Consider the following 26793-nt stretch of genomic DNA (forward strand, 5'->3'; position numbering starts at 1 on the left):
GATGCCCCGAGCAATATGCAAATTGAAAATAGGGAAATGGCAAATGGGGAATACGCAATCGAAATTAAATGACTTTTGCTTATTGTGCAATCAAGAATTACTACAAAATAAACTACAATTGAGTCGCATTTACATTTCATTGAATAAATTGCAGCACACACACACACACACACACGCACACACACACACGCAGACACACGCACACTTGAGCACTCGTATACTGTAAATAAATGCCATAACATTTTTTTGCACAAAATCGCCCTCCCATTTCCATTGCCATTTCCATTACGAAAAGTTTCCGACTGAAGAAATCACATAAAAATACACACACACAGGCAGACACAACATGTGCGTGTGTGTGTGTGTGTGTGCGACTTGCAGACAATTCGAAACCAATAAAAAAAGGAAAATTGTTTTTTTTTTTTCCAAAATTTCCAAATTTGTGCAGCAAATGAATTTCACCCAACCAACCCCCCTTCCCGCTCCCCCTTCCACCCGCTACCCCTTTCTTTTTGCTTATCTCGCAACTTATTATTGGCATTATCACCTGTCGATGCCATCACCTGGCCAGTTGGCAACGATGAGCTGTTGAAATTGCCAAGCGACTGTCGTTTCGTGCTTTTGGGCACAACAATAAAACCAAATAAAAAATGCAAATTACTTTCGACGCATTCAAGCGAAAATGGCGTTGAAATTGAAAACCCAAAATGGCTGCGACTAGCGCGTAGCGCCATGAATATAGATAGCACACACACACACACATCTATCTAGATATCTCATTGGCTGTGCGTAGCCACAGGTTAATTTGGCTATGACGAACGCACTTAAATGTGAGAAACTTATCAAACGCAAATCTTATCGATTGCATGCTTGAAACAAGGGTTAAGTATTTGCTTTGTTATCGATAACTTTTGTCGAGTATCATCTCTAGTTTTATCAGATTGAAAATGATGGGAAACTATAGGCACAGGTTGACTTGGCTATGACGAACGCATTTCATCGATTGCTTGCCTTAAATATTTGCTTTGTTATCGATAACTTTTTCCGAGTATCATCTCTAGCTTTATCAGATTGAAAATGATGGGAAACTATAGCCACAGGTTAATTTGGCTATGACGAACGCACTTAAATGTGAGAAACTTATTAAACGCAAATCTTATCGATTGCATGCTTGAAACAAGGGTTAAATATTTGCTTTGTTATCGATAACTTTTGCCGAGTATCATCTCTAGTTTTATCAGATTGAAAATGATGGGAAAATATTCACATTTGTTCGTCTTTATGCCGTCTCACTGTACCACATTGCCAGAAATATTTCCTTTGTTATCGATAACTTGTTTCGAGTATCATCTCTAGCTTTATCAGATTGAAAATGATGGGAAAATATAGCCACAGGTTGACTTGGCTATGACGAAGGCATTTCATCGATTGCTTGCTTTAAATATTTGATTTGTTATCGATAACTTTTGCCGAGTATCATCTCTAGCTTTATCAGATTGAAAATGATGGGAAAATATGCATATTTGTTCGTCTTTATGCCGTCTGACTGTACCACATTGCCAGAAATATTTGCTTTGTTATCGATAACTTGTTTCGAGTATCATCTCTAGCTTTATCAGATTGAAAATGATGGGAAACTATAGCCACAGGTTGACTTGGCTATGACGAACGCATTTCATCGATTGCTTGCCTTTAATATTTGCTTTGTTATCGATAACTTTTATCGAGTATCATCCCTAGCATTATCAGATTGAAAATAATGGGAAAATATATATATGTGTTCGTTATTATGAGGTCACACTGTACCCAATTTCCAGCGTATTGTGCCCACGCAGCAGCAAAGTCAATTCTGCATGTCCAAGTCGGTCGGAAACACTTCCAAAACCTTCGTTTACACGTTTTTGAGTGGTCTACTCAGTACTTTCCCGCCCCTCCCCCCTTTCACCTTTTTTTTTTGGAAATTGCAGCGCTCGCAACTTTGGAGGCTCATAAAATATGTGTCCTGGCTGCTGCAGGACTGCGACGAGCTGTGCTCCTAGATGGCAAAAAAAAGGGGCAAAAGGTAGCGCAAATTGTTGAAATATGCAAGCGAGTGGTGAGTGGAGGGTGGGAGGGGGTGCGGCACGGGGGCATGCCTATTGCCATTCGCATTATCAAGGCGTTGGCGTGTCCAGGACGGGCCGTGCCATAGAAAACTACGTGTCAGGCATGCCAAAGTTGTCAAAAAAAAAAAAAAAGAAACGAAAATAATAATAACCTCCACTTTAGCTCGGATGTGGGCAATGCGTGTGGCAATGGTCAATGGGCATTTGGTTGGTGGGTTTTGTGGTTTTTTGAAATTGAACGCATTTGATTGCGTTATTGAAATTGACTGTGGCTTCATTACGTTAATGCTTGAACGGCATCAAAGGTGGACGGGGCCTGCTCGCCTCCCTCGTATTAAGGAATTCCATTATAAATGCCGCCCACCCGGAATTCTTGCCCTCAGCGCTGTTTGCCGGCTTATGAATATAAATCTGGTGGCTGTGTGCGCCGCTTTTTGTCTGGGTCCACACAATTTAGTTTAATTGCCATGTGGGGTTTGGGCCCCAGAGCCTAGTTGCTGATAAATGTGCACCTTATGCCTATTGGCTGTTTACCTTTTGGACATGAGCTGCCCTTGGCATAAATCAGCTGGGCTGCTTTTAATTAACGACTTTTGCTTAAGTGCTTTTTGATCCATTTAAACTTAAAAAAAAAAGGCTGAGAGCAAATTTAAAAAGTAACGGTTAATCGATAACGTTAGCGGGTTGCGGATATTTATAACCGTTTCGTGTGGCAGTCATCGTTAGCGATCTGCAGCTCAAAGTGACAAAGTGGCAACGCTCTGACAACTGCATTATCGATATCTCTTAACCGTTTCGCAAGCGCAACAGCTGTTTATGCCAATTGGACTATCGCAGAACTTTGTGCTCAGCAGCTAAAGTTGATTTAATTGACGACTGATAAGACGCAAGATATAGTTAGATTAACTTAGCTCATTAGCATTTATTTCGATATCTTCTAGTTAACAATAGCAACCAAAATGGCCTTCAGACGCTGCCACCTGAACCCCAAGAAGACGCTGTTCCTGCTCTGCGATATACAAGAAAAATTCCGACCCAGCATGCCGCTCTTCGACAATATGGTCAAAAATGTGGACAAGCTGGCAAGTGAACTTTGTAGCTGACTAGCTTATCTTAAAGGAAATTAGCTTCAACCCGGCTCTCTTTGCAGACGAAGGCGGGCAAGGCGCTGGAGGTGCCGCTAATTGTGACCGAGCATTATCCCGAGAAGCTGGGCAAGACTGTGGCCGAGCTGGATGTGTCGCATGCCAAGGCTGTTACGGGCAAAACCCTATTTAGCATGATGACGCCCCAGGTGAAGAGTGTCATTAAGGACCTCTTCGGCGAGAAGCCACAGGACGTCGTGCTCTATGGACTAGAGGTGAGCCAGGCCACAAAATGCTCATCATACTTTACTAAATCTCCATCTTATCTTTTGCAGTCGCACATTTGTGTCGAGCAGACGGCGATTGATCTGCGTGAACAGGACATTAATGTCTATATTGTGGCCGATTGTTGTTGCTCTCGCCTCAAGCAGGATCGCGATTTGGCGCTGGAACGCTTGCGGCAGGCGGGCTGCGTGATAACCACCAGCGAGAGCGTCATCTTCGATCTGGTGCGCGACAAAAACAATCCCAAATTCGATGTGGTGCGCAAGCTGGTGAATCCGCCCTCGGTGGACATGGAGCTGGCACGCAGCGCCTCCAAGCTGTAGACCAGCTTTTGTTATTTACATGTTTGGCACTTCGCATTTAAAGTAAAAGGATATGATGAGAACGGTATGAGTCTTCATTCAGCTGGGCCAGAGGCAGAAACAGCATTAGCTCTAGACTCCGTCGAGGGCTTTTGGCATCCCATTAAGTTGTCGCTTCCGTAACGTGCTCCGAACGGCGTCCATTCAGGCCGAACAATGGACGCGTCGCATTCAAATTCAACATTAACAAGGGCCATCCCTTCCGGCTCCTGCCCCCACCCCAGCTCCATATGACAATGCGTATTTTATGGACTCGCCGCGCTGAAGCGTGGGCGGGGCAGCAAGACTTTACACCAAAGAGTTGGGCACGTACACGGCGCCAAGCTCCCGTCGCCCACTTTGCATAGAAATTTGTGGAAAATCTTGCATCGTAAAGTTTTATTTTAATGTCCGACCGACCGATGGAGACGCATCCAATTGCAATTGAAATGGCCTGTTGGGGATGTCGGCAAGGTATACCCTAATGTCTGAGGTTGCCGTGTGGCTGCGGTTGTGGGCGTGGCTTCGCCTCCTCCTTGGGCGGATGCGCCTCAATGTAGGCCAGGGCCTTGAGTATGGCCTCGGGCGTGGGCGGCGGCGTCGGCAGCGAGTCGCCCTGCGGATGATAGCCGTTCTCATCGGCCGTGTAGGACACCTGAACGGGCACGCCCTCCTTGGACACAAAGTGAAACTGGCCATGCACATTATTATGGGCATCGCCCGCCTCCTGGGCGCCAATGCCGTTGGTTATGTCATAGCTGTACGCAAAGTTGCCGTGTCCGTCCTCCTTTTTGTGCTCCTCCGCCTTGGCGTGTGCGTCATCGTCGCGCGCCCAGCTGGCCGAGATCAGCAGCACAGCAATTAGGAACACCTGCAATACCAGTGGGGCGTGGCAATTGAGTGGGCGTCAACAGTTACCAAATAGTCAAGAACTTACGTGCTTGTACATGATGCGTTGGGATTTCGATTGTTGCTCGAACTGCGCCTGGCCAAAGGCTTTTATAGCCGGCATCTGAGTACACCTTGCAGGTATGTACCAAAACGATTACCTGTATTACTATATATATATACATATATATATATATCGCGGCATATTTATTTTTTAATATTAAATGCAATAAGCTCCATAAATTTCAACTGCGCCCCTCATTTAATTGTGTCACATTTTGTTTTCTGTTCAATTTTGAACTCGTTTTTTTTTTTTCATCTCAATTTTATTTGATAAACAAGTTTAATTAATATGCGGATGAAATCCCGTGGAGTCGGCCGTATAGGTCACATGTATGGGCCCATGCTCGCCGGGCAGTTCGTATTCCCCCTGCACACCGTTCACATTGCCCTGGGCCGATGTCCTGATGCCATTGTCTACCTCAATCTCGTGCTTGTACTGACCCGCTCCATTCAGATTCTGTTGATTGATGTGCTTCAGCAGCTCCGCCGCCGCCGCCGGCTCCGGTTCATTGGCGCTGCCAATGGCAGCCAGCAGGAGCAGGAAGCAGGCGCAGCACAGCAATTTCTAGACATTCAAGATGTGCACAGTCAGTTCTGGTGTTCCGTAAAACAACACAAGTCTCGTTACTCACATGATTCAACATGATTTTGTTGTTGTTGTGTTCTATGAATTTCAACCAAAAATATCAGAGGGGCAGACGCTTTTTATAGCTGGCCGCTTGCTGCGGTCTTGGGCTCATCGAAAACGAGTTTTAATTAATCGCTCTGTTGATGATTTGGTTAACCAATTGCCATAAATTAGCATGAGCTGGCCCGAGCTGGCGTCTGGTTTGGAAGGGCTCGTCAAATTCAATCGAAAACTAAATACAAAATAAAACCAAAAACAAAGAAAACTGAAATGAAAATCGGCAACAGTTGAACTCTGTGGAAAGTGTAACGCCTTAGTTGGCGTCCAGCGCCTGTTTTTGCACCTTCTGCTCCTTGAGCTGCTGCACCGGCATCGGCTTGGCCCGGCTGCTCAGCAGCTTGGCAATGCCATTTATTAGCTTGGGCTCCTTGTGGCTGGCCACCTCCTCAATGACCTTTTTCTCCTCCTCGTCGGCGTGCTCCTTGTTGGGCGTGAACACCACCGTTGGATACAGCTGTGCCACCTGCCGATCTATATCCGTTTCGCCGTCTCCTTGGTTGTTGGATGCCTGTTGATTGCGTTTGTCGTAGAACTTCTCGTAGTATTTGAAGGCCTCATTGCGCACCGAATTCTTGAGCGCAGTCATGTCCCAGGGCACGCCCAGTTTGCTTTTGATCTTGTCCGAGACGTTGCTGTCGCTGGACGAGAAGAGCGTGCGAAAGAGATGGCTCAGATCGTTGGGCGTCTCCTCCTCGTTGGAGCGCGTCTTTCGCTCCCCCAGTTTATCGTCCTTGAGCAGCATATCGAATCCGATCTCTGGTGCACTCAGGTAGCCGCGATTCTTGAGGTAGACAAGCGGCGAGGACCAAGCCGCTATGAGATCCTTAACAATTTCCTTAACAGAGCTCTGATAATTTAGGGTCTTCACATTGCCATTATTCTCATCATTCCTGATCACGCCCTGCAATGTTACAGACACGCTCATCAGGGATATCAATAAAAATAGCAAGGAGAACTGCATGACTGCACAATGAATTTATAAGTATACAGAAATTGATTCCAATTTGTTGTTTCAATTTCTTCTGACGTGCACTGCGATATTTTACTTTTTCAAATTTCAGCGACGTGCAAAACTATCGATAGTCAGACGTGTCAGTGTTATCGCAGCCGCCTGAGCCGATTGCGTCAAACGGTTATGCCTATCGATATATCGTTGGCGAACAGCTGTTGTTTTGCTGGAGACGATATTTTTGACTCGAACAAGTAAAAACTAACAATTTAACTAATTTGCTAGCGATTGCAACGCCTTTGCTGCACTTTCAGAGCAACGGGCAGCACTACTTCCACGCAATGGTCATAACAAGCAACACAAAACTGCCCGAGGAGGCGGAACTGGACGTGCAGGAGCTGAATCTGTCGTCGGCAGCGCTGCGTGCGGGTTCTTTTCACCTGGGCAAGCAATGCGAATCGGCCAATAATGTTAGTATGCGGCGCTTATTAAAAACATATTGTACGCTCTAAATCATAGCTAAGAGCATGTATTGCATGTGTTCTTTTAGTTTATGTGTACATTATCCAGTTAAACGGCGCTGCGAGTCAGTTATATAACCTAACCTCAAAAGTTGTAGCTTATTGTTTTGTTTACGTTTGTCTTCGCAGGAGTTTATGCTTTGTCGGCAAGAGCTGGATGATCCGCGCGCCTGCCTGGGGGAGGGACGCGCCGTCACCAGCTGTGCGTTGGACTTCTTTCGCAAGGTAAAGAAAACCTGCCATGAGGAGTTCATGCAGTACGCCACTTGCCTGGACAAGAGCAGCGGCACCATGGCCTTCAGTCAGTAAGTACATCAATTCCAAGACTTATTTAAGCTCATTCATGCTTATGTCCAACTATTTGCAGTTGCCGCAAAACCCAGGGTGTTTTTGACAAGTGCGTTAAGGATAACTTTGACTGGGAACGTCCTTCCTATGGCTACTTTACGCGTGCCAAGGTGAGCTGATATGCTCTCTACATTCAATACTCTGATTAAAATGACAATTTTGTTATTTAGGTCGTCAAAACTACACGCAAGGCGCCCGAGAAGGAGCCAATCAAGTCGTATCCCGATGCTACACCCGGCCTGCCAGATGATTATCCCACACCACCAGCCAAATACGGTTCACGCTTCTTCTGGCTGGAATAAACGCTGAGGCTAAGTGAATTTTAGGGCGGCCCTCGGGCCCAACTTGTAATTTACAACATGCATAAAATCTTGTTTCCATTCGTAATCAGCAAAGTTTATTAACATACAACGTATCCAATCAGGTTCGAGCAACTTTAATGGATTTACAGGATTTAACTTTGCGCACACTTAAATTTTAATTGCTAATATACACAACTGAGGCGTCTAGGATGTGGACTGTAGAGTACCTCAATCGGCGTACCATTTGGTACGCTTCGGTTTCTTCACTTTGCCGCCTGTGACGCCGCCGCCGCCTTCGTTTCCGCTGATCATGTTCTTGTATTTGTTTATCAATGGCCGGAGATCATCCTTTTCCTTTTTGCGTCCTTGTTTGGGTCGATTGTTGGCCTTGCGCTCCGCCAGATGTGTTTCGCGTATCTTTTTGTTCTTCTGCTTGCGTTTCTCTGTCTTCACACGTTTCATGTGCTCCTGCGCCTGCTCCATGATCTTCTTCTTGGAGCGCATACGCAGCGAGGTACCAGGCTTGGCTGCTGTTCCGACATAGTCGGCCTCCACATCGCTTAACTTCTTCGGCTGCTGCTGTTTGCCTTCTGCTTTGGCCGCACGCGAAGCCTCCAGTTTCTTGATGTGCTTCTGCAGCTTCGCCTTGTTGTCGCCTTGTGGCGCCAAGGTTTTGGGCGTCGGCTTTTGACCCTTACGTTTCAGGTTGCGCTGCTCCTTACGCTGCTCCAGCTTTGACTTGTATGTGGGATTGTTTTGCTTGGAGCGTTCGGTGCGCTTCTCTTTTATTTTGTGCACGGCGCGATCCTCAATGCTGAAGGCTACAATCGGTCGCTAGAGAACATGGAAAGTGTCAAGCTAAACTCAATCAAGGCAAGGCAAGGTTTCACTTACGTGCTGAGTGCCAAAGATGCTGGGATTATTATTCAGTTTACGCAACGCAGCCAATGCCCGTTGATGCGTATCGAAGGAGAGGAAGCCAAAACCTTTTGATTTGCCCTGCGGATGCTCTGGGGTAACCTTCTGGTCGCGCATCACACGACACTCGTGCGGACGAAAGCCCGTGTAGGTGAGCGCCATTTGCTTCAGCTTCTCATTGTCATAGTTCAGGGGCAGATTGTGTATGGACAGGCGGTTGCGTGAAACGAAGCTGAAAAATAATATTATTAATGGATATCCAGATTAACATAACATTTACCACTTACCGATTCAGGTTCTTCAGCACTTGCGTTTTCACTTGCTCCAACTCGTGTCGCTTGGCCATGTCGGATGCGGAAACGCCATCGGCTGCCTTTGAATTGGCCATGATGAGACCCTCTCTGGCCAGGTAGAGATTACGTGAATCCTTGGTGGTCTCGTCTTTGGAGTTTTGCGTTTGCTTTGTTTTGATTTCATCGCGACTGAGTGCCGGATGTGGATCTAGCACCTCGTCCATCAATTTGAACTCGGTGCCTGCCTGCAGACACAAATCGGCCGACTCTTTGGCCTTAAACTTGACAAATGCTGTGCCCTTTGAGTGCCCGGACACCGCTTGCCGGTTGATGATCGCATACTGCACCACTCCAAACTTGCGGCACACTTTACGCAGATCCGCATCCTCTGCATCGAAGGGTACGTTCTTGATGAAGACCGTGCAGCCTTGTTGTACATCGTTGGAAATGGTTTTTTCCTGTTTCAACTGGCCTAGTTTCGATTTTAGATCTTTTTTGTCCTTGTCATCTTCATCATCATCATCACCATTGTTCTCATCATCGACATCATCATCATTGTCGTCCTCGTCATCATCATCGTCATCCTGCTCTTCATCCTCCTCTACATCAGACTCTTTCCCTGATTTGTCATCATTCTCTATACTTTTCTCCTTGTTTTCTGCTGCACTTTTGTCTTCATCAGTTTCTTCCTTTACCTCCAACTTGGGTTTCTTGTCCTCGGGCTCATCTTTCTGTTGCTTGGCTGCATACTCATCTTTACCTATGGCCCAATCGACAAAGACCTTGCGCCCGAGCAGCTCCTTGCCGTTGGCGTGTAAAATAGCCTTTGATGCCTGATTTACGGTCTCGTATTGCACAAAGGCACAGCCCACCAGCTTGCCATCTCCACGCTTCAGGATGTGTACATCCTCCAGCGTGCCCCATTGCCCAAAATACTGGCGCAGCGCCTCATCCGTAGATTTATAGCTTATGTTGCGTACAATCAGACGCGCTCGCTTTTTCTGCCGCCGATCTTTTTCCTCCTTGAGACGCTGTGTGTTGAATGGATTGCGCCGCTTCCCAGACTTATTTTCCTCGATATTATCGTTAGATTCCGGCTCTGTATCCAGCAGCGGTTTCATTTTCTTTAGCTCCATCATCCGCACATAAACAATTGCTCTGCACGTGGAGTTGAATTGTTGACACGCTATCGATAGCCCGATATATCGATAGTTGCGGTGCTGCCACAGTGCCTATCTACCTGTTGCTGGTGTGGCAACACCATGCAATTGTTTACATCTTGAGCTGCAACGCGAAGTTAGTGCAAATTTTCGCAAATTATGTTTTAATAAGCAACTTTTTAATGAATAAAAATAGCTTAAAGTTAGGTTTGTTTTTCTTGAAACAACTGATGAAATTCCGACGGCGTCTTGAAATAATCAATCAATAGCATGGACGAACGCCGGCCCAGCATGAACATAATGTGACTCCAAGGATTTAACACATTCCTGTACTCGGCAATTTGGCCACGCTCAAAATAATGCTTAACTGTGCCCACTGGCATTTGTGAGCCGTAGACAGCAACGTATCTGCAATAAATTGTGTAAGTTCAATAAATAAAAGTTTGTGTAGTTCTTACTTATCGGCGCTTTTGTATATTCTCAGCGGATATTTGGCAACAAATGCACGTATGGCCAGGTTAATGAGCACAAATCCGGCCGCAAAATAATACAAATCTGTTTCATTCGATACCAGCACGGAAATATCTATTTTCCGGGCAATATTCATATAGCTCATCGTTGAGGCCAGCTGCCAGCCGGCAACCAAACCAATTACTGTAACTGTGCCGGTCGACACATTCTTCGTCCAGGTCACATAGTTCTCCAATGGTGCCCGATAAATCAACTGATAATGTTCTGGTAAGTTATCCAACTTTAAAAGATTTTGTTCCACATTATCCGAATCCCTGTGGCGCCAGTTGCCGCGAACTGCGCTTGTGCTAAAATAAATCAAAACTCAACTAACTGTCTTAACCATATTTAGTCAAAGTGCTTACCAGAAATTGCTTTTGGTTAAAGCTGTTGTGTTTATTCTGAAATTTATGCATTTAATGCTGTTTCGTAAAATTGCCGCACACATTTTGTTTGTTATGTCGCTTAGTGCATATGTTTAGCTTAGTATGCTGTTAACGCGATCGCGAGCTAAGCAAAAGTTGAAATTTACCACATTTTAGCATACTTTGCGCGAGGCCAAATTTGCAAGCGCGCTTTCTTAACTCGTTGGAAAATTAGCTTAATATCATTAATTCGGCTTATATAATTACGATTTAAATTTAAGTAAGTTTATTATTACGTTTACATACCAAATTGAACCACAGGGTGATTATAGCTTTTGCCCGCAACTTGTTTGAGCTGAGTACTCAGCTTAACAGCTGAGCATGTTTGTGTGTGTGCGTAGTAGGCGTTGCGTTTCCTGAAACCAGCTGAGCGTTTGGCGTTGCCACCCATTCAGCAACACAACACAGCAGCATATTTTGTTAAGGAGCTGATATTTTGTTAAAAAAGTGATTTTAACGCAATAGTTTTATACCGCACAATTCTGGAATATATAGCGTATTTCGTGGCAGATATGGACCTAAAACGTTTGGCATGCAAGACGGGCCTGGGCGATGGCCCAGATGCCAAGCGCGCTACAGCTGCAGACGAGGAAGAATGTCTGCAGCTTGATCAGGAATCAGGTATAGATAAAGATACGAGCGATGCACAGACAGAATGCTTGCAATTAGATGTTATCAAGGAAACCGATTGTGATAGTCTCAAAGCTGAACGCGACAATCTGTCGCCCAGCAATCATGTGGCGCCATATACTGGCAACGGATGTGCGCCTTCATTAGAATCATTTATGTTCCAGCAGACTCCTGCTGGCAGTCAGCTCTGCTCCTGGATGTCCAATACAGAGTCCAAGACCTCTGCCAATGATGTGCCCACACTTTTTGATTCGGAAAAGGATTCCAAAGCGAATGCCCAGAGTAAGTGACAGCCAGACAAGAGCCAATCTCAATTAGTTACTCAAAGCGAACTCGATCTCTTCCGCTCCAGCGGCCAAGCTTAATCGCAAGGCACTCACCAATTTACGTCGCCAAAACGCGTTGCGTGCTCTTGAGTTGGAGCGCGAGTTGGCTACAAAAACACCCCAAGCACCGACGCTTCTTGTACGCTTTCCAGATCCCAAAATCAGTGTCACTTCGGTCAGTGAATTCTCGGAGAGCATCCGGGATGTGGTTTTTCCGACAAATGTCTCGCAGCGCTATTGCCTGGTGCATCTGAAGGCCGGCGCGAATGTTGAACGCACCATTGAGGAGATAAAACAGGTGCGCTTCGGCCATGGCCGTCTCCACGCCGAACTGAAGACATTTACCGATGAGGAACAGGCCGAATGCATTGATCCGTGCTCGCTGTATGTCAGCAATATACCCTTCAACATGAACGCCGCTGACATAAAGGTGTTCGTCAACTCCATGCGTGTCGACATTGGCGTCATGAAGCGCCAGAAACGCGCACGTTATGCATTTGTGCGCTACGCCAATGCCGAGATGGCCATGGAGGCATTCAGGGATCTGGTCCGCCGTACACTTAACAATCGCATATTGACCGTACGCTATCGTCGTCTACGCAAGCGCCTGGCCCATCCGACAGCCGCCTCGATGTGCGCCATATCCAATCTGACCATTGACACCATCGCCACAGACGATGATGGCGTTGAATGTCGCGTCATTTCACCACCTCCGGTGGAATCGATTACCATATTGGATAGCGATGACGACCAGCACTGCGAGTCGCACAGCGTTGTGAGCCTCAGCAGCAGCATTCCACACAAGAAGCGCGAGAGCAAGATGACTGCCCAGGAGAAGGAGATTCAACGCCTCAAACTGCAAGTGGCCGAACATAGTGCCATTATACGGAGCTTACAGAAAAGAGAGGGCAGTATTGGTAAGTTGAACCGATCAGCTGGACCGAATCTCAAACGAACTAAGTGCCGCCTCAATTGTAGCCAATGCCACTACCAAAGTAGAGCCACAATCGGATTTAACCACAGACAAATCATCATTGATGCAACGCTCACTATCGCCGTGTTCTAGCTATGATATCAAAATGGAAAATGAATATTTGGGCATAGCTCAGAGTACGCCCGAACCTGAACCGGACTCATTGCCAGATGCTCAATCGCATTCGCCATATCGTGGCACAACTTGCCCAATTGACGGCATGGAGGATCCCATTAAATGTAAACACTGAAAATAACCACAACTAATCATTTTTATATGTATTGTGTGTACCCCCCTCCTCCCGAATATCTTACTTAGCATCCGATTGTTTTGGCTGGCTGATTTCAGGTCTCGGTCGTCGCAAGAGCACAAAATCCAGCGCACAGCAGCCGAACAAAGAGAATACAACTAAGAAATCTTCAAAAGTTGCCAATCTGGAGGTGCATGCGCAGGTCGAAGCCGATTTGGATACATAGGATAGGATTTTCATATCTACCAAATTGTAGCACCTCAAAATTATTTGCGTATAAGACTTTTTAATCAGCGGCATATATGTACCATATAGATATATATATATATATATATATCTGTATATATATGTGTGTGTAGGATAGCTTAGTAGTGGATAGAGTAGTAGAGTTTTAACATTCATATTTATTTTTATTTAATGTTTTTCGATCACTTTTGCAACGTACAATTTTATAAAATTGTCATCATAATAATAGAACGTAAATTAAATAATATTTCGGTTTTAAATATTAAACCCGAACAAATATCGCTTAAGACTTTTCTTACCTTATCATACACTTACAAATTAAGTATACATATATAATGATCAAATGTGTTCGTTTTTTTTTTTTACGATTCTATGTCCTTTGATTAAAGAGCCTTAATTTCTATAGTTAATTGTTACACGGCTTGAATTTATCCGGGCAACAATTCGAACTAAACTAAAATATGTTCATTTGTTACTTGATCGATTTAAGTAATTTTTTTTTCATATGGCTCGTTATAGTTAATATCGCAAATTGTCATCTTTAAGTTACATATTATACTCGTAGTCTCGGCTATGATATGAATTCTGATCTCCTGTTTAGTTTTGCATACTTTCCAATTTGATGGAATGTTAATAACTATTTAAGATTTAAGTTAAATTACATTTAATGCTGCTTTTCTGCTTTTGTATTTACACAACAACGATTTTAAGGCACCTGTGTTTCACATCATATATGTATGTATATATATACTTTGTTTTATAAGTCGTATTATATTCGAATACAAAATTCAAATATATTTTGGTAGCCCGAACTAAATCGCTTGCAACGTGCGCTAAAATTGTATAAACTTTACTAAAATTGTATATTATCCGTGGATAACAAAAATTTTTCAAGAAATGCGCAACGTTCAGTTATTTTAGCTAATTATGAATTTCGATAGGCAGCAGAGCAGAAAGGTGCTTAGCAGCACGCTGGCAGCGGAGCTACTGGGCAGCCGATAGGACGTCGCACCAGATCCCGAACCCGAACCCGATCCCGTACGTTCCGCCACTTCGGGCTCATCATTGGATTGGTTATCGCCGACAGCTGTTATCGAGAGAGATCAAAGAGATAGCACGTAAGAAAATGTTCGAAATTTTTAAAAAAAAATTTTTCAATTTTATATCAACTATGCATATATCTAAATCAATATCTATTGGGGGAGAATTGTACAGGTGCAAGACTTTTGAACAGGACTGTGTAAAGATTTTGAGTGTAGGAAAAAAAAAAACAAAAACGTATAAAATAAATGCCAAAATATGTATAAGGACTACGAACTAAAGCTAAGCTAACTTAAAAGAATTACAAAAAAAAAAAATAATAATAATAGTAAATATGTATATAAATAATTAATGCAACATACTGTTCCACGCTGTGCGCAAATGTTTTATGTTGAATTCGTAATTGAATTGGCGTTTTCTTGATTGTTTCTGGGCGTTTTTCAATGGGCGGCAGCGGCGCAGGCTTTTGTTTTTTGGGCGTGGCATTTGTGTGTGTGATGTTTCTTTTTTTTTTTTTAATATATTTATATATATTTTTTGTGACATTTTACTTTTCAGACAGAGATCACTCAAGCAGGCATATTTATATGGACGTAATACAACTTAAGGCACGCGTTTTGCAGATACAATAAATGTATGTATGCATACGATATTAATACAGTTATACAGTTGATGTTGGACAGAACACACGAAACGAAACTGTGAAGGAACTGGAGCTGGAACTAGCGCGCGCTTTTTAAAAGTATCGGTTCGTTAGGCTCCACATCCAGCCGGGCAGCAGACCCATGCCAGTGCCCGTATTTGTGTTCGTATTTGGAATCTGCGGTACTGCATTATGGCAATATACATACGTTTGAATGGAATTGATCGATTGATCCCAACCGAAATGAAATGAGAGACAGATATGTAATAAAAAAAAATTGATAAAAAAGATAATCGCATAAATACAATTTCAGCAAGTCGAAGCGGTTTTCAACGTTCAGCTTTTGGGTGTGCGCAGGATTACGTGCTGTTTGTGACGTAACTAAATTAAATTTGATCTACGAATGATTGCGATTGCGATTGCGATACGTTAAGCAAGCGATAGCGATAGCGATAACGATAACTGAGAATCAGTTCGATCAACTAGCATAAAATACAATTACTATAAATGAAGCACACAGAGCTACAATTAATAAAGCTTAATTACACGCAGACACACACATCAGAGATGGAAGAGCAGCTTTCATATTGATGATACACACACACACACACACACACACCGTGATTGGGAGAGGGGTAAGTCGTAAGAAGCAAAAGCAAAAGCAAAAGCAACAAAATCAGCAGCCGGCGGCGGGTGTGGTAAATCTTTCGATATGCGCGCGTTGCTTTGTTTTTGCTTTCGTTAAGTTCTTGTTCTTGTTCTTCTTGTGCTTTAGTTGAGTGTGTGTGTGTGAGCGTGTGCGCGTGCGTGTGTGTGTGCCGTGGAGTTCGTTGTTATTGCTGTTCTTTTCATTTTATTAGGTTTTTTGCTTTTCAGTTGTGTTTTGCAGTTGTGTTGTTGTTAATTGTTCTGTTTCGTTTTTATCCGCGTCTCTTAAAGCCTGCAAGAAATATGTACATACATACGTACAAGTGGATGACATATACAGTTGAAGTTCAGAGCTCGATTTATGTAAATTGAATAAGTTATGTATGGGCAACAAGCACGTGCATGCATGTGTTAAGTATTCAAATTGGCCGACCGACCGACCGTCGGCAATCGTGCAATCTGGGTCATAACATAACGGTTGTGGACCACATACATACATACATACATATGTACAAACGGTGGATAACTTATGAGGTAATGAGTGTGGGTGTGGGTGTTGTGTATGTGTGTGTGTGTAAGCCATGCGATTTGTGGATTTAAGAATATTGATAAAACATGCAATTAAACGGATTTGTGTACACAAGATTGTCGAAAAAGAAGAGCAACCCAAAAAAAAGAAGCCTTTAGCCGGTTGAATTTGGTGCCACAGGTGTCAAAGAGAGGGATAACAAAATTTTTGGATATCGATTTCGAATAAAACGTTGTACGCATATAGTGTTGGTAAATGCCATAATAACTACAGGATATACATACATATTTTTAGTTAGGGGACGAATAACATAATATTAATATTACCATAGTACTATATAAATAGGTATATACTTAGTGGGGGTGGGAGGTGTACGTACTAAGGATTGCAAAAACTACACTTTGTGTGGATTTACTACTCGATAGTTACCGATAGCTGGTTGGGTGTTGGGTTCATTGTGGTGTTTAACAAATAGTGTTGTAAAAGTGTGCATAGGTGTGAATGTAAAGCTCAGTGTAGTGTTGTAAAGTGTTGGATTAGCTTGAGATTAGTAACTTCTTAGTTCAACTCTATAGTTAGATTAACCAATTAGTGGTAGCATGCGCATTCATAGTATCGTGTGCACGTGAAGGAGGCTTAAATGCTAGATTGATAGATTGATAAGGTATATTGCCTGGTACCGCGCCAAGAGGTAGCGGGGGTGAAGTTAGTGAGACCGACTGACCAGTAGTTTGTTTTCTTTTTCTTTTACACTGTAAGCAAGATATGATTATAATATTATCATTTTATTATGTACCTATAATAATTTTAAATTTTGTTCAATTTCGCCTGGGTTTGATTTTATTTGATTGTTTTTTTTTTTTACATGGTATGCTAAATTGAGTTGATTAGTTAGCTACGAAAGAGTTAGGTTATGTTTAAATATTGTTAGAGAAATAGTTCTAGAAATGTTAATAAACGAAAATTCAAATAAAAAAGATAACATGGTTAGGAGCTTGCCATTTCCACAATTAAACTAAAATAAATATATTTTTTTTTTTCAATAAAATAAAAATCATGTAACCAAAAAATTAAAAGTGTAAATGAACTCTTTGAAACTTTGGGTATTAGTAACATTAACCAAGAAACCAAGTGAAAGTAAAGAATTCTGTTAAAATTAATACTACTAATAAATGTAGATAAAAGATAATGCTGGTTAGGAGCGTACAATTGTACAAGTGTTGAGAGGAAAGTGTAGCCTAGAGCTGGTTCAGTTTGAGTACACTGAAACAAACTAAAGTAAAACACCACAAAGTAGGAAAAATCAATTATATATATATATACACAAATGTTTACAGGAGCTACGAGTGCTAATAGAAGAAATTGGACATACACAATTCGAGAATTAGTTTTCAATAAAAATAATGTATTTTCTTTTCTTTTCTCTTTTTTGTTGTTGTTGTGTTTTTTTTTTCAGGTTCAAACGTTATTTGCTGGGCAATAAAAACAAACACATTGACTTCAATAATAGAATTGAACTACAATACGAGTACGAGTACGATACGATACATATATAAACTTAATTAAACATACCATATTTGTATAAATTCATTTAATGGATACGTCTCTTTTTTTGTTGTGTGTGTGAAGAGACTTTGCCAGATTTTTAAGGATTTTTAAAACATTTTTTTGGCTGGTAAGAAGTAACAACTCATACATGTTTATGAGATCTTTTTGACTTTAGTTTCGATTATTCGAATTTCTATTAAATATTTTGTTTACAGTTCAGTTACTATCGAATCCGCTTGGGACTCAAACAAAACTACCGCCGAGTCGATCCCACTCACCTGCATCCAGATCAATATCACCATTACCATCATCGGCATGCAGCCGCGATCGTTGCTCAGACTCAAATGGATCCTCTTCAAAATTACCTGTGGAGGAGGGCGTGTTCTTGCAGCCGAACCACCAGTGTGCCGTCGGCCTGGGGAATGCCGGCGTGGCCGTATCCACCTGTTAAAGAGAGCGCAGTGAGTTTTCGCCATAAGATTAGATCCTAAGTTCAACGTACCGCAAAGCGTGCATCGTGGAAGCGATAGTACTTGTCGCCCTTGAAGAAGTACGTGTAGCCATTTGTGTATCTGAGCGCCGCGTCCAGATTGTTGGGCACGCCCTCCCAGTTTGAGATGGGCTTGGGGTAGCTGGCCTTGACGGGCGGTCGTTTGGCCGGATCGAAGCGCCAGAATTTGCTGCCCTTGAAGAAGTAGATCTTGCCATTGCCGCCCCAAACCATGGCCGCATCCAAATGATCGGGTATGCCCGTGAAGCCCTCGCTAATCTCTTTGGGATAGGCGCCGTCCATTTGGGTACCCTGATAGCGCCAGTATTGGGTGCCCTTGAAGAAGTACGTTTTGCCGTTCTTGTACGTGAATGCCGCATCTATGTTGCCGGGCAATCCTGGCCAGCCCTTCGATATGAGTTGCGGGTAGCCCTCCTCCACGGAGTCTGTTGTCAATTTGTAGTATTTGTCGCCCTTGAAGGCGTACGTCTCGCCATTCGCCGAATTGAACAGGGTGTCGATCTTGGAGTCCTTGCATATGGAATCATCCAGCGGCACCTTCGGTGGCGTAAACGATGGTCTGTGCGTGCTGGGCGGGTAGACATTGGTGGGCGTGTACTGATTGGTCTTGCGTCCATATAGCGATTGTATGGCCGCCTTGTCGTCCTCATCTAGTTTGAAGACGGGCTCGAAGCCGCGATAGAATGGCGCCATCAGCGCTGAGCTCTGATCTGAGTGCGAGAGGCCCAGAGAGTGGCCAAATTCGTGGGCGGCTACCTGGAACAGATTCGTGCCGCGTGGCGAGCCAATGGTCCAGAGTTCGGCATCATCAAAGTGGGCATCGCCGCCAAAGACGGGGAAAAAAGCGTGAGCCAAAGTGCCGCCTTGGCCATCGAAGGCATCGCCATCGCCATGCTCGCTCTCAACGAATCTGGCGAGGATAAAGCGAAAGAGAGAGAGAGAGGGGTTAGAGAGAAACAACTAAAGATAAAAGAGGCTGCAAGTCAAAGCGTGCTTTTCGCTTATAATTCCCAAATAGTTTAAGCCGAGTCTTAACCATATCCCTTTCGAGCACTTACTTGATCTCAATATGCACGGGTCCCGATGTTTTTCGGGTGAAGGTTAGATCTGTATCCTCGCTCCAGACGGCAAAGGCGCGCGCGATTTCCGCATCGACATCGTTGCGCTTCAAGCGCTTGGGATACTTGGAGATTTTGTAGGTGAGGTTCTTGACACGCCAGCGACTGCCCTGGAGTGCATAACGTTTCGACCGACTATCTCCGGTGCCGACTCGATCTCTGACACCGCAACGTGGCAGTGACATCAATTTCATTGTCTCCTCATCCAGTTCGCCGGTGATATTGAGTCCAGCGAAGCTCTGGAACTCCTGTATGGCACTGACCCATGTGTGCTTATCCTGCAGTCCGCTATTGGCCGGATTGCGCGCCGAGGCGGGCAGATAGCCAAACTGTGACAGATAGATCTGCAAGCCAAGAGAAAAGGGTAGAGATTAGAAGAGGGTTTCTCAAGGGAACAGCTGGACACAAGATCAATGGCTTGCGCCATTTGCCAGCGGGTGCTTGTGGATTGCCGCTGATTTATGGCGATCAGATAAGACACGTTTCGCCTGCCTTGTAATTGTCCTGGCGAGCCGAGCCGAGCCAACAGCTCCCACCTGGGACGTCATTCGTCATTCGTCACATTTCTTGCGGGTATATGCAAGAATAAATTTGCCGCAAAAACTATCTGACTTGCATAATTTATTACCCAGCGCATTGGCATGGCAATGTTTTATAATACAAATCGCCACCTGCCTCCCCCTCCTACTTTAAAGCCAGACTAAGAGCGAATCACAGTTACGTGACTTTAATTATGCGATTCGAGGTGTGAAAAACAAACTAAGTTCTACTCAGACGAGACGAGACGAGACGAGACGAGACGAGACGAGACGAGACGAGAGCTGAGTCAAGTTAAGGAAGTGTTTTGGTTAGCTTTTTTATGGCAAACTTTTACAATTAATTGAACGCATGTAAGTCGAATTAAATTGTAACGCGAATCTTTGTAGAACTGCCAATTGTGATTAGCATTGAATACCAGACAGCACTCTTTCTATAGGAAGTACGTATACAATGCGAGGTTAGAGATGCGCCTAACGGTTCCAAAGACAATTTATTTCTCACTAATTACAAGCTTTAAATGCAGCAATTAGTATAAATACTATATATATTGTACTTTATATATATATATATATATCTGGTATTTATTTCATTTGCAGCTTGAGCAAATTTTTTGAAAGTCAGCTGAATTCACGTAAAGCCCATTTGGCATGTGAAACATGTTCCGTGCGCCTCATGTGTCGCACATTTTTAATGGGTCGCAGGCAGAGAACAGCATATCAAATATGTACCCTGTGGTATACTGTGCCATATAATGCTGCCAAAAAAAAAAAAAAAATTAAGAAAAACTTAAAAAAAAAAAAAGAAGCACTCTGAAACGGCGCTTGCATAATACCAAACGATCCACTCAGCTGACTGATTTGTTTTTTATATGCATATATTTTACTTATAGAACTTTTTTATGATATTGTATTTTTATTTTTCCGAGGAAGTAAACTTTTTCGGCCGAAACGCATAAGTATGCGTCGCGTTGCCCCAATCCTAAGTACTTAATAAACTGGGTGGTGCTGCCGTCTTGGCGTGTGGTAACCAACACTGGACTGTGACGGGGGGGGGATTACGGGTTGTGGGCGGTGCCTTAGACTCGCCTCAAAAGGTAAATGAACTCGCACGCTTTTGTGGCTTTGTTTTGCTTTTCCTGTAAACATGACTCTGACAAGCGAACAATCAATCTCGGGGTAACTGCAGAATCAGTCACAAAGAGCGATATGCAAATCATTTGCAATTTTGCGTTCCGCTTTTCTGTCAAAATTATTACACAATTAAATTAATCTGTCTCTCTGCTCTCCTCTCTCATCCCCATATCTATCTCGCTCTCTCTCTCTCTCTGTCTCTGTCATTGTTTTGATAGCCTGGCGGGGTTATAAAGTCATTGGAATGCAGATTAATCGGGCATATTTCCTATATGCATATGTTATTTATTATCATTATATATTTTGTATCATCCCAATTAAATACTCGATATACATTTTGAGTTATTCTTTTTTAAAAGAGGAAAAAAAAAACCATAATCGATTTTACATTCTGTTAGCGTCACGCGCTGTTAACGTCACATTAACATATACGGCGCAAATTTATAAATCGTTTTAAAGTTGCGGGTTTAAGGAACTAGTTGGAAGCCAATTCGCGAAATGAACCTTTGGCCGTGAAGCATAACTCGCACATTTTTTCGGTTTTATTTCAATTTCTTTATTATTTAAGAAGTACTTCAGCATCGTTGTGCTGCATGTTAAATTCTTAGGCCTAATCTTGTGACTTCTCCATTGTCAAGTGGTGCTACAAAACGAATGTATGATAATATTATTTCGGGCAGTTCCCCGTTAATTGACGCATCGTTTGGGTTCAAACAGAGCCAGAGGCTTGACCTTGTCTGATTGTGGCGAGAAGGAGGTTGTGTTTGTTATAGAACCGAGCTGCCTGCACATTCCAGCACTCAATGTTCAATATTCGCGTTATGCATTATGCAATTAACATAATTGCAACGATGAGCTGCAGCGAATCGTGGGAAATACATGAAAGCAGCCGCGTCGAAATTCCAATTGAACTTGCATTCGTTTATTAATTTTCAACCGGCTTTTGGCCCTGGCTGTGCACGTAGAACATGTTTGCAAAGCGGGCTCGTAAATCTTATTAAACAAAAAAATCAAATTGTTGGGCCAATTGTCACTGAATCGAAGGCAACTGTCGATGAGTTGGCCCAGTCACAGCCCAGATAACTCAGGTGTTTGTGTTTGCATTCGTGATAAGATACTCTCGAAGTGGCAACAAGCAGAGAGACAAGAAGAAGAAGTAGAATGAGGAGAAGAACAAGCGGCCGAAGTGCCTTTAGAACTGTATTCAATGAGTGCTTTACGGGCTTATCATTTGACAGCCAATGATTCATTTGTGCTGCTGACGAACCTTTCGAATGCCCGAAACGAAACGCATCGAAACGAATAAAGTGCGTCACAAATTATACATTCCCGAGGATTTCGAAACGGAAGTGGCCAACGGAAATGGCTCAATAAAGTGTGAATGTGACATATTTCATGAAACACATACGCAAAGAAAGTTATCTATTAACAGGTGTATTTACCTGTACTTTATATATAGAGTGTAGATACATATATAATTCAAAGAGACAGACATTCAAAAGCTTATTAGAACATTGATAACAAAGACCACATTTGACGCTACAATCGTTATCGATTAATGAGCTTTTAATGTGAAATGATATATTAAAAAATATCAAGAGAATTTTATGCTTAAAAATATGTGAACACTTTTAATAAGAGAAAGTTTTTTTAAATTAAATGTGTTATTTGGAGTGCAGTTCTATCGATAAGTCTATCGATAACTGACTAGCTGCATCTACAACTGCAATCGTTATCGATTAATGAGCTTTTGATAACAGCGATATATTAAAGCATATCAAAGGAATCTTTTGTTTTTAATATATGAACGCTTTTAATAAGAGAACGTTTTTTTAAATGAAATATGTAGCAATATCAAACAAGATGCCGTGCGATTCGATCGATAAGTCTATCGATAACCGACTAGTTGCATCTACAACAGCAATCGTTATCGACCTATCGTTGTCTGTCGCCGTCAATCGAATTCTTTTTGCATTACAACGTCGACAGCGCACGTAAATTATACAAAATTATAATGCAAACAGTTGGCGCAGGTTCACGTATCAGCGCACGTTGAAATTGCACTTCAATTTATGATTATAACGAGTATACAAACACCAGAGACATTGACACGAATTGCCCACGAAATAGAAAAAAAAAAAAAACTCTATATATAATAACAAATGTGGCAACAATTTTCAATGCTGCCACATGCTGCTGCTGCACAATATGCAAATGGAAATGTCAACAGCTCTAAAGGAGCTCAAAATTGTACTCAAAGCAGACACTTGAAGTGAACATAGCTGGGAGCACTCGGCATTTGTCTATGACTGACCTCTTTGCCTACTTTAGCGGCTTACTGGCTCACTGGCCACGCCCACTGCGCCCAACCCGCTAACACTGCAGTTGAACTTGTGCCAGGCAGCAGCAGCAGCAGCTGGCGTGCGGCACTTGCAGGAAATAGCTAAAGGGCTTTGCATTTTCAAAGCCAGTACACAAAAAAAAAAGTTATAAAAAAAAGTTGAACAAACTAAAAGAGTGTGCACAAACTTTTGTTACTCACTGTACAGCAAAGTGTGTGTGTGTGTGTGTATGTGTGTGTGTGTGTGTGTGCACATACTCAAGGTATGCCCAGTGCTCGCCTTTAAAGTTCTTTGATTGTTTCGCATGCGATCTAAAGATTTGATTGCCGGCTTGAACTGCTTGCGAATTATAGGCATTATTCTTTCCTTTAAGTCATTGACCCCAGACGAAAATAACGGTAAATACCAGTAGTTGACGCCTTGTTGGCGTGTTTTGACCCTGCCCGGGCGCCACTTAAGGGCGTTAGCTAGCTTCGTACGCTCTATATATATATATATTTCCGGCCAAACAAGAACAGGACATGCATAAATTATAAACAAGCTTCGCTTTTCTTTTTCTCCTCTCTCTCTCTCTCTCTCTGCTTTTTCCACATTTCACTTGACCGGAAATTGATGAGAAAATTGTATTTGCCCGGCCAAAGAGGGCCAGAGGGTGGCTTGTTTGTTTGCCTCTGTGTGTGTGTGTGTATGTGTATACGTGTGTCTAGGTCTAGGTACATTGGGGTGCGTTGCTGACGCTTTAAATTTTCCAACCCGATTTGGGTCAAGCAGCGCCGGGGGTCAATGACTTCCGTTTGAAACGCTCGCGAACTATTTAAGCCTAGACCTAATTTCAGAAAACGCATCGAGAAAGTGAATGCAGGCAACAGATATGCCAACTTGACCAACTCGTTTAGCCAACTGGCCAACTGTATTTGTGTGTGTGTGTGTGTGTGTGTGTTGCTCTTAATGATTACATCATTAAAAGCGAAGCCAAGTCGCAGCCGAAGCCTGGCTCTTAAATGGGTTTGTGTGGGACAAAACTGGGCCAAATGAGCCGCTAAAATGTTGCTGCAATGTTGCGCAATTTCGCTGCCAGCCTTAAGTATATAATACATAAATGCAGGCTAATAACTTTGTCAGCTGCTGCTAATTCCCATAACTCCCATTTGACATTTCGACCAAGAGTCGGGTTTTGTGGGCGTCTTCGCAGCACTTTTTGCCCTCTGTTAATTCGCTGGGGGCGATAAATAAGCGCCCGATCTTAAGATAACCCAAGTGTTTTATGCAAAACTCCCAATGGGCTATCGCAAATAAGTTGGCTAGCACAAAAAAAAAAAAACAGAAAGATTCGTTTTTGTGTTTCCAGCTTTTTTTTATGCAGGTGCCTTGCGCTACCCTGTACTCTAGGAAAAAGGCTAAAGAGAGTATTAACAAAGGGGAATTGGGGAAACAAGTTCAGCTCTATAAAATAAAGTCTATTATAATCGGTTCTATATGGGTTCTATATCGGAAATGTTAGACTCCCAGCTCTTTATACCATGGCCAAGTATATTCCATAAATATCCCTTGTCAAAAGTACTTTGGAGTCGTGTGCAAAGTATTTCCTAGTCAAACACTTTTTCGCAAAGGTTTCCAACTAGTTTTTTGTTGTTGCGACCTTTGATGCGGCTTTATAAGGATGTGCCACACAAATATCATTTGTTTGCGCTGTTAACATTTGCTTTTTGCATACGCCTTTACAAAATGGCAAGGTTATCCTGTTTAGCTTTTTCTAGCTGTTTACCTGTTCAGCTTTTTCTAGCCATAAACGCGGGCATCCTTTTGTTAACACCTCCTGAAGGTCGCGCGCACGCAACGTGACTTTTTGTTTGTGTACGGTTTTTTTTCAGTTTTTTTGCAGCTGCTGTTGCCCAAATCAATCAAACTTTTCTATTTATTTCTTGACTTTCCCAGTCATGATGTTTTTTTTTTGTTTTGCTAGCTTTTTGTTAAAGTTATTGATTAGCTGGAAGGCTGGACGGCGGCGGGTCTGGAGTCTTGAGTCTGTTTTGTTGTTGCTCTGGGCGCTGCGTGACGCACGCGAAATTCTGCAGCCATAGAATTTTCTTGGGCAACTTTCACTCGGTTGGCTATTTAATTTAGTTTTTTTTTTTTGTTTTTTAAGAGGGAAAGGAAGTAGTAAGTTGCCTGGCTTAACAATTATAATTAGCCAAATACGTCATTAGTGAAGTAGGATATTAGTTTTAGAACAGTTTTTACTTTGGCACTTAATTTCAATTGCGGCAAAACTTTGGCCGCCCCACGTTGGGCGCCCAAGTTGGTCTTTAGCTCTGTTTTAATTAGGCCAGTCGTACAAAAAAAAAAAAAGACTGATGATGATGACGCTACTGCTGCTGCTGCTGCTGCTTTTACTGCTGCGGTTGAGCTCACTCCAATGAGCCGCAATTAACCCTTGACAGCAGTCGATTATGTATACGCAGCGTATGACGCGAGGCTTTTGTGCGACGCGTTTTGTGGGCTAATATTTATTGAAGGTGGGCTGCACTCTCGATCACTCAATAATGAGTCATGCATTCTAACAGTTTTAGTTTTCCCCCTTTATATCCTGCTTTGTTTGTTAAAATGATGTCAATTTGTTTGATTTGTATCGGTCGAAAATGTAATGCAACTTGTCAAGCGACAGGTGACAGTAGACGACAGTAAGACACTTAACAATTTGTAGCTCTTAGTGACTCAGCCAAAACATATTAATCAAAGTTAGCGCAGCGCAGCAAAGTACGAATAAATTGTGTTTTTTAATCGCAATAAAAAGTTGCTTCATTTAAATGCAGTACGAGCTAAATATGTGTAGATAAAAATAGACAGCATTTATTTATTGTATATCTTGTTAAGAATAAGTTGAACCACACGATTCGTCGAGTGTGGTCCACGACTCTAGACACAGGCCTTGAGCAATTGCGCTTAGCTTTGAAGAAGTTACAATGAGAAGCGCGGAGAGAGGCGCTGACCAGAACAATGGCTGGCTATCAGCTGTGTGTCTGTGTGTGGGTTTCTGTTTGTGTTTGTGTTAGTGTCTGTGTCTGGCATTGAAACGAGACAAACATGGAACGCGCACAATGTTGACGTATGTGTTCTATGAACATCATTATTAACAGCATGATCATCATGATCGGCATTTAGCGACGTCGTTTTGGGCGACTGGCCAGCTAAATGGCCGCCAAGTTGTTGGCAAACGCGCTCAACATATCAATTAGTCAAATCGAATTGAGACAAAGACTATCTTTTTTTTTCATTCTATTTGGTTCTAAGCAGCGCGTGCGATCGTTCATCAACAATTGATCGATAGCTGCGATATCGATACTCGTTACATTTCACTCGCCGTAGATGGCCAAGCAGGAACTGAATTGTGCCGCGGACACGTTCTGAACATGATGCAGCACAATTCACACTACCTT

At 42.9% G+C, this 26793-nt stretch overlaps 9 protein-coding genes and 1 long non-coding RNA gene across 17 annotated transcripts; 4 read left to right on the plus strand and 6 right to left on the minus strand.

The window, feature by feature from the left end:
* Positions 1 to 2937: 2937 nt before the first annotated feature.
* LOC115760659 (isochorismatase domain-containing protein 1) lies at positions 2938 to 3860 on the plus strand. Its single transcript, XM_030702125.1, has 3 exons — positions 2938 to 3187; positions 3256 to 3465; positions 3526 to 3860. Exons 1-3 carry the CDS (start codon positions 3065 to 3067, stop codon positions 3796 to 3798), a joined length of 606 nt encoding a protein of 201 aa, XP_030557985.1. The 5' UTR covers positions 2938 to 3064; the 3' UTR covers positions 3799 to 3860.
* Positions 3861 to 4248: 388 nt separating this feature from the next.
* LOC115760660 (larval cuticle protein 4-like) lies at positions 4249 to 4838 on the minus strand. The gene is made up of 2 exons (XM_030702126.1): positions 4754 to 4838; positions 4249 to 4687 (listed from the first exon to the last, which is right to left on the minus strand). Exons 1-2 carry the CDS (start codon positions 4826 to 4828, stop codon positions 4298 to 4300), a joined length of 465 nt encoding a protein of 154 aa, XP_030557986.1. The 5' UTR covers positions 4829 to 4838; the 3' UTR covers positions 4249 to 4297.
* Positions 4839 to 5017: 179 nt separating this feature from the next.
* LOC115761090 (pupal cuticle protein Edg-78E) lies at positions 5018 to 5482 on the minus strand. The gene is made up of 2 exons (XM_030702712.1): positions 5400 to 5482; positions 5018 to 5332 (listed from the first exon to the last, which is right to left on the minus strand). Exons 1-2 carry the CDS (start codon positions 5409 to 5411, stop codon positions 5048 to 5050), a joined length of 297 nt encoding a protein of 98 aa, XP_030558572.1. The 5' UTR covers positions 5412 to 5482; the 3' UTR covers positions 5018 to 5047.
* A 21-nt stretch (positions 5483 to 5503) lies between these two features.
* LOC115761089 lies at positions 5504 to 6483 on the minus strand. Its single transcript, XM_030702710.1, has 2 exons — positions 5739 to 6483; positions 5504 to 5627 (listed from the first exon to the last, which is right to left on the minus strand). Exons 1-2 carry the CDS (start codon positions 6414 to 6416, stop codon positions 5520 to 5522), a joined length of 786 nt encoding a protein of 261 aa, XP_030558570.1. The 5' UTR covers positions 6417 to 6483; the 3' UTR covers positions 5504 to 5519.
* Positions 6484 to 6573: 90 nt separating this feature from the next.
* On the plus strand, positions 6574 to 7681 carry LOC115760931 (NADH dehydrogenase [ubiquinone] 1 alpha subcomplex subunit 8). 2 transcript variants are annotated; one of them, XM_030702505.1, is made up of 5 exons: positions 6574 to 6658; positions 6719 to 6874; positions 7055 to 7230; positions 7293 to 7383; positions 7444 to 7681. In XM_030702505.1, the coding sequence occupies exons 2-5, from the start codon at positions 6746 to 6748 to the stop codon at positions 7573 to 7575; spliced, it is 528 nt and encodes a 175-aa protein (XP_030558365.1). In that variant the 5' UTR covers positions 6574 to 6658; positions 6719 to 6745; the 3' UTR covers positions 7576 to 7681. The 2 variants fall into 2 exon arrangements, with proteins under 2 accessions (XP_030558365.1, XP_030558366.1); XM_030702506.1 differs by lacking the exon at positions 6574 to 6658 and having other exon boundaries at positions 6667 to 6874.
* LOC115760930 (RNA-binding protein 28) lies at positions 7594 to 9946 on the minus strand. Its single transcript, XM_030702504.1, has 3 exons — positions 8781 to 9946; positions 8470 to 8725; positions 7594 to 8409 (listed from the first exon to the last, which is right to left on the minus strand). The coding sequence occupies exons 1-3, from the start codon at positions 9923 to 9925 to the stop codon at positions 7804 to 7806; spliced, it is 2007 nt and encodes a 668-aa protein (XP_030558364.1). The 5' UTR covers positions 9926 to 9946; the 3' UTR covers positions 7594 to 7803.
* A 187-nt stretch (positions 9947 to 10133) lies between these two features.
* Positions 10134 to 10932, minus strand: LOC115760889. Its single transcript, XM_030702453.1, has 3 exons — positions 10822 to 10932; positions 10405 to 10764; positions 10134 to 10354 (listed from the first exon to the last, which is right to left on the minus strand). The coding sequence occupies exons 1-3, from the start codon at positions 10902 to 10904 to the stop codon at positions 10150 to 10152; spliced, it is 648 nt and encodes a 215-aa protein (XP_030558313.1). The 5' UTR covers positions 10905 to 10932; the 3' UTR covers positions 10134 to 10149.
* A 339-nt stretch (positions 10933 to 11271) lies between these two features.
* LOC115761117 (protein painting of fourth) lies at positions 11272 to 13304 on the plus strand. Of its 3 annotated transcripts, none has more exons than XM_030702750.1 (4): positions 11272 to 11793; positions 11864 to 12754; positions 12816 to 13049; positions 13159 to 13304. In XM_030702750.1, the coding sequence occupies exons 1-4, from the start codon at positions 11394 to 11396 to the stop codon at positions 13284 to 13286; spliced, it is 1653 nt and encodes a 550-aa protein (XP_030558610.1). In that variant the 5' UTR covers positions 11272 to 11393; the 3' UTR covers positions 13287 to 13304. The 3 variants fall into 3 exon arrangements, with proteins under 3 accessions (XP_030558610.1, XP_030558609.1, XP_030558611.1); XM_030702749.1 differs by having other exon boundaries at positions 11273 to 11793; positions 13129 to 13304; XM_030702751.1 differs by having other exon boundaries at positions 11273 to 11793; positions 11990 to 12754; positions 13129 to 13304.
* Positions 13305 to 13601: 297 nt separating this feature from the next.
* On the minus strand, positions 13602 to 19708 carry LOC115761118 (matrix metalloproteinase-14). 4 transcript variants are annotated; one of them, XM_030702754.1, is made up of 4 exons: positions 19285 to 19708; positions 18218 to 19136; positions 18081 to 18159; positions 13602 to 14393 (listed from the first exon to the last, which is right to left on the minus strand). In XM_030702754.1, exons 1-4 carry the CDS (start codon positions 19536 to 19538, stop codon positions 14224 to 14226), a joined length of 1422 nt encoding a protein of 473 aa, XP_030558614.1. In that variant the 5' UTR covers positions 19539 to 19708; the 3' UTR covers positions 13602 to 14223. The 4 variants fall into 4 exon arrangements, with proteins under 4 accessions (XP_030558614.1, XP_030558612.1, XP_030558615.1 ...); XM_030702752.1 differs by having other exon boundaries at positions 17994 to 18159; XM_030702755.1 differs by lacking the exon at positions 13602 to 14393 and adding an exon at positions 15068 to 15175.
* Positions 14345 to 15767, plus strand: LOC115761119. 2 transcript variants are annotated; one of them, XR_004017712.1, is made up of 4 exons: positions 14345 to 14424; positions 14906 to 14981; positions 15031 to 15253; positions 15304 to 15767. It is a non-coding gene; the product is annotated as an uncharacterized LOC115761119 (long non-coding RNA). The 2 variants fall into 2 exon arrangements; XR_004017713.1 differs by lacking the exon at positions 15304 to 15767 and having other exon boundaries at positions 15055 to 15136.
* Positions 19709 to 26793: the final 7085 nt, after the last annotated feature.

This window comes from Drosophila novamexicana, unplaced genomic scaffold (assembly GCF_003285875.2).
Source record: "Drosophila novamexicana strain 15010-1031.04,08,12 unplaced genomic scaffold, DnovRS2.1 tig00000462-arrow-pilon, whole genome shotgun sequence".
NCBI classification, from domain to species: Eukaryota; Metazoa; Arthropoda; class Insecta; order Diptera; family Drosophilidae; genus Drosophila; species Drosophila novamexicana.